Source organism: Marmota marmota, unplaced genomic scaffold, assembly GCF_001458135.2.
Source record: "Marmota marmota marmota unplaced genomic scaffold, marMar, whole genome shotgun sequence".
NCBI lineage: Eukaryota > Metazoa > Chordata > Mammalia > Rodentia > Sciuridae > Marmota > Marmota marmota.
Genome location: NW_025999982.1, coordinates 22,206,909 through 22,217,100, shown reverse-complemented (window position 1 = coordinate 22,217,100; position 10,192 = coordinate 22,206,909). Strand labels below are relative to the sequence as shown.

The following is a 10,192-nucleotide window of genomic DNA, read 5'->3' as shown; positions in this document are numbered from 1 at the left end:
TGTATGTTCTCTCTCTCTCTCTCTCTCTCTCTCTCTCTCTCTCTCTCTCTCTCTCTCTCTCTCTCGTTTTACCTCCTGAAGAAGCTAATACTATTTTGAGACCAATGTTGATAGATGGAATTTTTTGGATTTAATTATTGTCTGTTGTTCTCTTAGCGAGGCTAGACTACATTTATTTGTTTTCTCAGGAACTAGTATGCGTCTTAATGTCTATGCAGATTTCATTTTTAATACCACTTTTTATGTCCAAATCTTTCTTTTTCATATTTTCTAATATTTTAAAGTCAGATATGAATGTGTGACAATAAAGCCCAACAATATGTAGAACTATAATACACCAATAAAAAAGTAGAAAAAAATTAAATTTATACTGCATCTGGAAATTAGCCACAAAGAAATTTGCATAAAATTCTAATAATAGTTTCAATGTTTTTGCTTTGTTTTCTGGACATTATTACCATTAAGGGGGGAAAAAAACAGGAAAGTGCTATATTATAATGCCTGCATTTTGTTTGAGGCATGTTAGTGTACTTTTTCTAGGATCCACTGTGGCAACAGAACATTTTAGTAATTTCAGGTATGACTTTATTGTAGACAGGTTCATCAACAATAGAGTTATCTCCATTTCATTTTAATCTCCTAAGGGCTGCCAATTAATATTTTTAAATATGTAAATCTAATTTACTTGCCCTTTATCCCACAGCTTATTCTGCCAGTCATTTATTGTAAATCTAACTGCAGACTTTGCTGGTTTGGGTACAACATTTACTTCACTCGGTATCCATTAATTTTTATTTCTGACAGAATAAGCATATGGTCCTAACTCTATGAAATCAGACTCTTGGAACCAGATTTCATTATAAATTTCATTGCTTGTTACCTTTATGTGATGTTACATTATATACATCACTTAGCCTGCATGAAAGCTGCATTGATGGAACAGATATATTTGGACTTTAAAGTTTTACTTTCTTTCTTTTTTTATAAACATGGAATTCAAATAACCATGCATGTAGTTTATGGCTTTTCATATATACTTATCCATTTCATGTTTAAAGTACAGTTGTCCATTGCCTGAATAAAGTCAATTCTTTGTGATATTATTTAGATTAAGGGAGACTTTTCCCTGAAGAACAATAGTACCAAGTCTCAAATAATTTCTTTTTTCTCCATTTTTCATTATTTACTTTTAAAATTTGTTCCAATTGCACAGTAGAAATAATTGATCTAGAAATTTTAAAATCCTCAATTTCAAAATTTAATCACTCTCTTGTTTCCTAGACTGATATTAAAGATTATTTGAAGGATCCAGGAATGGCAGACAACAGGGCCCCCCATGATGGACCCCATTTGATCTCTGGTTTTATTGACGTTTGAATAATTAAAAAGGCAGATAGCACCTTAACACAAACTTTCTTTGAAATAAATATTTTTTTCTCTTTCATATTTCATATTAGAAACAATCGAAGTGAGTTAAGATGTTATTTGTATAAAGCATGAATATGTTCCAGAGAAGACAACATAGAAAAATGTTCCATAAAGTTCTGTTTCTTTAGTATTTTACTTCATTCCAAATGCAAGATTGGAGTTCTGCATTTATACTTACCTTTTAAACAATTATAAAATATTATGGGTATTCCAGATTACATTCCAAAATATGTAATGAAAATAATTTTTGGAATACTGAGAAATTTGTTTTATTAATCCTTCAAATGTTTATTGAATGCCTACTGTGTGTCACTTACTGTATCAGACCCCAGGGATATGTCAGAGAACTACACAGAGCCAAATAAGACTCTTGCTCTGGTGAATTTACATTCTAGTAGGAGAAAACAGACAAGCAGCAGTTTATATAATAAATGAGTGAACATCATAGCTAGCATTTGACAACACAGTAAAGGAAATGGGGGAAAAAATAGAATAAGATTAGAAAAATCAAGAGTATCAGGTTTAGGGTTGCAACATTAATAGAGTAGTCAATGAAGGCCTCCTTGAAATGATGTTTAAGCAAAGACTTGAAAATAAAGCCTTGTAACCACTGTGAGAACAGTTCACTCTCCCTGAGATGGGAACATAGTGGGACTTCCTCCAGGGAAGTACCACAATAAAGTTTACTTTTTATAAGACCCACTTGACTGGTTTTTTTTGTAGGACAGCAAAGGCAAAAGCAGGGAGGCTAGCACTGAGGATATTGAAGTAATTCAGGCTAGAAATGGTGGCTTGTAATGGAAGCAATGATGGAGGTGAGGAGAGTGGGTGGATTTTGGATCTATTTAAAAATAGCTCATAAAATGCCTGGACAGACTGGATGTGAAAGTGAAAACAAAAGATGTGTTTAGACTCCTGGTGTTTCTTTTAATTTTGCTTTGGTTTTTATGCCTGGGGCAACTGATGTCAGTCAAGAATGGAGAACTCTAGAAGTGGACAGGTTTTTGAGGAATGATCAGAAGCTCAATTTGGAGGTACAATGAATTTATATTAAAATAAAATCAACTAGTAAGATCCCAGTGTTTGCTTGATGGAAGATGTTAAAAAATATTGTAAGAATATTTATTATAGAAAAATATATCATGTATGACTAAATTAATGAATGAACACATATTGAACAGTTAGTATGCCATGAGTGGCAATCACAAAGTTATGCCCTGTCATACAGGTGGTAACATATAGGGCAAAAGATACTGTCTAGGTTTTACAAAAGAAGAAAGAACATGTAGCATGATTCAAATGCATGTGTTTTGTCATTGGCTCTAGCTTTAGGATTCAAACTGATAATTTAAATCTTCAAATATAACCCCTTTAAAATCGTAACAGCAATCTTATAAAAGAAATATTGTATACCTGATATTCAGCCATTTATATAATATGTGATTTTTAAAACAATCTTCAGATTATAATACAAGTGAACAAAAACAAGCCTGCAAGAAGCATGAACTCTATGTGAGTTTCCGGGACCTGGGATGGCAGGTAAGGATTTTAAGTCAACGATCTTTGTCAGTAATTTTCCAAGTATAGTTTTTGATCATTTTGAATGACTCCTCAGGATATATTTTATCCACATAATTTTCATTTCTCCCTTTGGCTTGCTTTCACCCTTGATGCACAATAAGTATATTTTATGGTATAATGCAGTTATCTGAAAAGAAGTATGAGTCTATAATATTTAGGAATTGAAAAAAAAAGAATAGTGTTGTTTAAATACCCCCAACTTTAAATTGAAAATGGGTAACATATTAGTTCAGATTAGTACTCTTAGGTTCCCAAACTATCAGCCTAGAAAACAGAACTATAATCAATAATGTCTCTGTCATAAAGTAGATGTACAAAAGAGATGTTTTTTTCACTTACAAATGTATTATTAGTAACAGGGTGTGGTAGTACACACCTATCATCCCAGCTACTCAGATGGATGAGGCTGGAGGATTGCAAGTTCAAGGCCAGCCTGGGAAACTTAGACCACATTTCAATATAAGAATAAGAAGGGCCAGGGATTTAACTCAGTAGTAGAATGCTTTCTCAGCAGAAGCAAGAGCCTTGGTTTAGTCTCCAGAACAAAACAAAAAATCATATTGTTGTTAAAATATGCTTCATAACTAAATTGAGGAAGAGAATTTAACCAAAATAATTTTTAATGGCTCTGTGTGAAAAGAACTTAAAAATAAAATAGAATAGTCATTAAAAACTATTTTGTTATATTTCCTTTAATATTCTATTACAATGGATTCTCAACATACAACAATTTTATTAATAAATAATATTAATATGTACACATTTACAAAATTTTCATAAACCTTCAACATGAATATCACAATAATTTTTACATTTACACTAAGTTTTGTTTCTCTGGAGAGAAAATTCAGGGCAACAATTCTGCATTGCCAATGATTTAGCTTCCTGAAATTTTTCATGTATAGTTTTAAGGAATTTGTTCCAATTTATTTCTGCTAAGGGGTCCATAAAGTCAATGCAAGAATGAAAAGAAAAATAGCACATGGAATAAATTAAAGCTTTAGGAAGTTGTCAGACTTCTAAAATGGGGAATGAATTATTAAGAAATAATGAGAATTATCTCAATTAAGTTTATTTGTCTTATCCTTTCTGGTTCACTTGAACTTTGTGGAGTTCATCGTTTCCTGTTTAAACAATATTTAGAATGCTATCTCATGATTATGTTTTTATTCATGAATACATACATGGATTAATGCATGCTATAAATGTCTTACATAGCAACCTCCTGGGAGAAATGAGAAGAGGACAAATTCTTGCAAACACATTTATACTTTGTTGGTAAATTTTAATTTAAAATTAAAGTGTGTGGGAGAGGCTATCCTATTGGAATGCTTGTTGGATCAAGAAATAAAACCTATTCAGATGAAACTTCTTTGAGTCTTTATTTTCAAGTAGGTGATTTTATTTTCTCTTTTCTCTGTGCATTTCAGGACTGGATTATAGCACCAGAAGGATATGCTGCATTTTATTGTGATGGAGAATGTTCTTTTCCACTTAATGCTCACATGAATGCCACCAACCATGCTATAGTTCAGACTTTGGTATGCTCTGTTTTTGTAGGATTGAAATGGTTTATAATGCAAGCACAATATAATATTGTTTTAAAGAAAAGTTATCCATTCATAATCATCAATGCATTAGGATATCTTCCCAAGATCCCTTGTTATTTTTTATAGCTAAGGTAACAACTGTGGATATAGTGGCTTAAGTATTACAGAACAGGGAAGGATCTAGTTGGGAATATTGGAATAATCATATGAAGCGATCCTCTGCACTAATTTCTTCACTACACAGTATGACTAACTAGGCAGGTTCCCAGGGAACTGTGTTTAACGGAACAATTCATTAGTAATCATTACAAAAGTATTGACTAATAGCTGTGCTGAATTTCATCTGAGAGTTTTTGCTTTAAATGTTGAAGGATGTCCTATAACATACTTTAGTATTATTACAGTTCTTCAATAAGGTATTAAGTAGGAGACTGATTGCCGTTTCTTGTTTCCTTCTTTCCAGTCCTCCCTCTCTCTCACCCCTCCTTTTTCTTCCCAGCCCCATTCTCTTTCTTCCTGTGTAATCTTTAAAGTGGAAATGATCTTCCTTTTTCCTCTTCCACACTCTCAGAAAATTATCGGTGTTTAAATCTCTAGTAACTAGGCTTATTTTGGTGAACAATATAGTGAAGTGGTGTTGACTTTTGATGGTCTCTGATTGTACCATCTCTAACAAACGTATAAAACCTCTCGAGAATCAGATGTATCTTATGAGGTTCCCAGAGTGTATACTAGATTATGTGATATGATTCCAACTCAATGTTTGGATCATTATGAGATTTATATATCTATGTATGTAGGAGGAAAAGGGTGGAACACACACTACTTTAGAATCAAGAATTAATGTTAGAAGTAGAGCTGCTTGGTGGATGGCAACAGAGAGGAATGGATATTAGGGAAAAAAACCTTTCTTTGGAGTGAGGCTGGTTTATGACCCCTACCAAAAAATAATGATAGTACTCTTAGAATTTGAGAGAAATTGACTTTAGAATGTTGACTTTTTCCCCATAATTAATTTAAAATTTAAAGCCAGTATAAGGAGTATCCCAGTTTCCTCCTGAATAAGGATTAATATATGCATATAAACTGACAGATCAAATACTTGAATGCACTGATGTTTTACTTGCATCTTCATTAACTTCATAAAATGATACAAAATAATTAGGATTCAGAAATGCTCATTGATGGCAACTACAATATGGGCATTATAAAAATTTTGGAAATAACCTTGGGGTAGAAAGAAACATATAAAACAAACATGTATTTCTGGTAGGTTGTCATTTACAAATGTATTTCTTTTAATGAGATTACCCCAGTGCAAAATTCAGGTATCAAGTGAGTTCCTGGGGAGTGCCTTCACCTTTGCTGTCTATAAATGCACACTCTTCTTGATATAACATAGCACTTCTTGGGTAGTTGGGAAGTAGGCAGGGTCTGCAAAGACAGTGTGTCATACATACCAAACCTCAACCAGTAGACAGGGGCATGCTGCAGCTTCACCTTTTGAAGGGACAGTCACAATTGCCTTCTTTCTGTAGAGTCACAGAAGAAATAGCTCCTATTTGCTTATAAAGTAATGTCACTTAATTTCTCTCAAAGTTCTTTGCCCCTTTTTATTGTTAGTTCAATAACTGCATAACTTTTCTTCCTTTGATATGTATTTATCTATATCAAAGTTCCCCTCAGGCCAAGCAATGTTTGCTTATTGGCAGAAAGCCTTTATCAAATATTCCCTTCTCTCATCTTTTTCCTATAATAGATAATTATTATTGCAAGTCTTAAGGCTGAAGTCTAAAAGTCAATGTTGAGCAATAAACATTTAGAAAAGATTTGACATGAACTTGGAAGAAGACCTTGCACTGCATTGCTGTCCTGGGTGTAGGACATCAGTCTCTGCAGAACTCGAGCAGACATGGGAAGCTTGATATATTTTTTTTTTTCCTGGTGTTGCGCATGCTCTTCATTTGTTCTATGAAGGACATGAAACAAGAAGACAGGCATGTTTGTTGTTAAAAGAAAGCATGTTTGTGACTAATAGACTTGAGAAATCATTCAAGAACAATCCGTTTTTTACAGAGTGACTGCTTCATGGGGCTGCCAAGGCCATTGAAACGTGTGGGTTATCCATCATATATGTGTGGGTTATGGAAGATAAGCTGATGAGGGACACAAGCTGCATCTGAAATTCGTAGAAGCTGTCCAACTTTTAGTTTTGTGAGGTCTTAGGAAACTTCAAGTTCGTGTCAGAACACCTCATTTTTTCTGCTGTTTCTGTCCACATGCAGGGCTCCTATATCATTTCAGCCAGAGAATTATGCAGCCAAACTCCAAGAGGCTGCATTTGCTTTTTGTAGATCCCTTAAGACTCATCAAAGGGACTTCCCATAAACTCCTTTGGGGGAAGGGCCAGAAGTGGGTGGGAAAGGGGGGAGGCACATTCTGGCTCCTTGCTCAATTATTGCAACTCACAGGCAAACTGCCAGTCTGATCAGAATGAGCATGAATCCTTTACTTAAGCACTTCACTTTCATGTATGGCCACCTTTTTAGGCTTCTAAGGGAATGGATACTCAATTTATAAAGTATCTGGTCCCATTGCTTCTGGTTTAGCTTTGCTTGCTTCTTGGCGCACTTGTCTAGGATTGGGCAGGGGAGAAAGAACATACAATGATGTTAAACTTTAGTGAATCTGATAAAAAATTCTGTGAAGAGTTGAAACCATTGCTTTAAAACAAATATTGGATTATATCTGGACTTCATTTCATTATGATTTTTATTCTTTTTATTCTTCCTTCAACATGGAAAATTAAGAGTTGACATAACATTTATGACTCATTGTTTAATTATCCTTTTAAAAAATAATCCATACATTTAAATATTTCTGCAGTCCAACTGTGTGTCTTCATTGATTTGTACTTACAGCTTACATATTTCTCATGATGTGAATAGAAATTGTCATTTCAACTAAAAGCAACTCAGTGCTAGTTGTCATGTTCTTTCCCCAGGAAATTTCCACTGAAGAGAGAGTTTTCTTTATTTGATGGACTATTTTCAAGCCTCCCACCCCTGCTTAATTAGAACGGGGACATTGATTCTTGGTGTTAGTGCTTAAGAATACATCCTTCACTACCAGCCCCAACCCCACACCAGTCATGGAACATAGTAAGAGAAAGTTAGTCAAATTAAGGGTGTGCCTGATGGTGGATGACAAAGCAAGCATATTACTTTAAAGCTGCAAACAAATGTCTCTTTACCCTATTTCTTAAAAAGACATTTTTTTTCCCTTTCTCAGGTTCATCTGATGTTTCCTGACCATGTACCAAAGCCTTGTTGTGCTCCAACCAAATTAAATGCCATCTCTGTTCTGTACTTCGATGACAGCTCCAATGTCATTTTGAAAAAATACAGAAATATGGTAGTACGCTCATGTGGCTGCCACTAATATTAAATAATTATGGCAATAATAAAAGATTTGTATTAAGGTTTATGGCTGCAATAAAAAGCAGACAAAAGGGGAATTTCCTAAAATTAGTCTGGCTCATTTCATCTCTCTTCCTATGTATAATATCATGTATATAGTCATTTTTATTTATTTAAAGGTATATATTCTCCTTTGTGGATGCCTTATCAGTTAAATCTGCTATATAGGTCACTATGTTATATAGCATGCTGACTCCAATTTCATTCCATTTCAACATTTTTCCTCATACAATTTTTATATAATTTTTGAGATTAAACAGAACTCCTTTGACTGTTTAATATTGTTGAAGGAAATTGAATGCATTTGGTTACATTGTGCCAATGAAAACTATGATAGGATATTTATTTAGAAATAAAACTTAAAAAAATAACAACCCAAACAAAAAATGCTTGGATAAACATAATTTTTCTTTTACACTTTCTGCTTCATTAGATAAAGTGAAATGTTGAACTGGATTTGAATAAATAAAGGGTAGGCAGAACATAGAAGCTGAAAGATTGCACATAATTGTTATAACCATTTGGTTTAACAAAATTTGTGTAACTGTAGGAGCATGTTTCTTCTTGGCTTGTGAACTGTAGATTTTGCAAGGAGCTCAAAGCTTCAGGAATTCTGTGGAGACAGGCTTCAGCCTGTGTCCATAACTTTCCAAGTTAACACTAAAAAAATTGTAGAACAACCTTCTTACCTCAAATAAATCATGTCTGCCTATTATCTAGAACACTACTGCTGCAGATTTTTTTTTTATTCAGATTTAAAAACTTAGTCCAAAATAAAGAAACATTTACATGTGCTCCATTTCTCTCCCTACAGACAAGAGTCACTGCATGCATAAAATGTGCTGGGGCCAAGGATGCCGACAGAGCCATTTTCTTTAGCCTTCCTTTATAACTGAGTTTGCTGATTGATGTGATGCAAGGGATTTTATTTGGAGTAAAAGCACTGAAACTAAACTGAAGGAAATTACCAAAAATCCCAGAATGGCTTTGACAAAATTGCCATTTTGAAAGAACAGCTGAAATCCATTTTTCATATCTTTGAGAATGAGCTCAGTGAAAACCTTTTTGTAAAGGGATTTTGTAAACCTTCCTTCAAGCACAAATAATTTCAAATGGGAAGATTATGTTGTGTGTGAGAGTATGTGAGTGTGTATATGTGTGTGTCTGGTGTGAGTATTCTTCCCTTAGAAAATAATTTATTTTCTCTGTTGAAATGCTTTTAAAGGCCTTTCTTTAACAAACACTGATGTTTGGAAGCATGACCTTTAGACTGATAATTTGCTACTTATGGTGGCTCTATGGTTAGGCTTATTTGCAGTTCACTGAAAATATTTCTAAAACACCATTTATTAATCATTCCTTTGGATCTTTCAAACAAATCTTATATTAGCAATGTTTTCAGAATCATTCTGGGTTTGTTTGTAATTCAGGTATATTGCAATATTGTTTTAAAGTACAGTTTATCTTACAGAATATGCTATTAACTATATTGGGGTACATTAAGTAATATATTTTTAATTAATAGTGTACCATTGAGAGAATAAGAAATGGAAGTCTATTATATTATTCTTTAAATATGCTGTTTAAATATATTTTAAAATACATTAAAATTGTAATGCAAGTTTCTGCTGTGCTTGATTTGGTTCTTTATTTAAGATAAAATGTATTTATACCATAAATGTAGAGTATAAGAATATTTCTCAAATGTAAAATATTTCTGAATTATGTGATTTGTTATATTACTTCTGATTACCACAATTTAAAAAAAATATTTTTAATAATTAAGTCGCTATTAAATAGACAAAGCACCAATTCATGAACCACAGATTTTCTTGATCTATTCAAACAACAAAGAAATATTAATAATAGTGAAAAATAATTACAATGAAAAATGCCTCATACTTTTTCATATAAGAAGGGAGATAATTGGCATTGTTATTTTTGCATTCTTTAAAAGTATATATGATTATATACTCACATTCTCAACTATTATAATAAATTTTTAGTATTACTTTACAATACTCATCAGAAATCAGAATAATGACCTATTTTAACAGATAAAATTCATATCTGGTTAGATAGTTAATGTACTGTTGTTTGTTTATATATTTTCATTTTTCTGCTTTACATGTGTTTTGTTATTGTTGTTTATAA

At 32.9% G+C, this 10,192-nt stretch overlaps 1 protein-coding gene across 2 annotated transcripts in view; it reads left to right on the top strand.

Annotated features, from left to right (window-relative positions):
• The window catches only part of Bmp5 (bone morphogenetic protein 5), a 109,936-nt gene extending 100,272 nt beyond the window's left edge, over positions 1-9,664 (top strand). Inside the window, exons 5-8 of one of the 2 annotated variants that reach the window (XR_007348530.1) lie at positions 2,891-2,967; positions 4,228-4,283; positions 4,440-4,550; positions 7,851-7,899. Coding sequence is in view for 1 of the 2 variants with exons in the window: in XM_015487871.2 (XP_015343357.1) it covers positions 2,891-2,967; positions 4,440-4,550; positions 7,851-8,000 (338 nt within the window). In the remaining variant the exon portion in view is untranslated. Of the gene's footprint in view, positions 1-2,890; positions 2,968-4,227; positions 4,284-4,439; positions 4,551-7,850 lie in introns of both variants that reach the window. The other variant, XM_015487871.2, reaches the window with a different exon arrangement.
• The last annotated feature ends 528 nt before the right edge of the window (positions 9,665-10,192 follow it).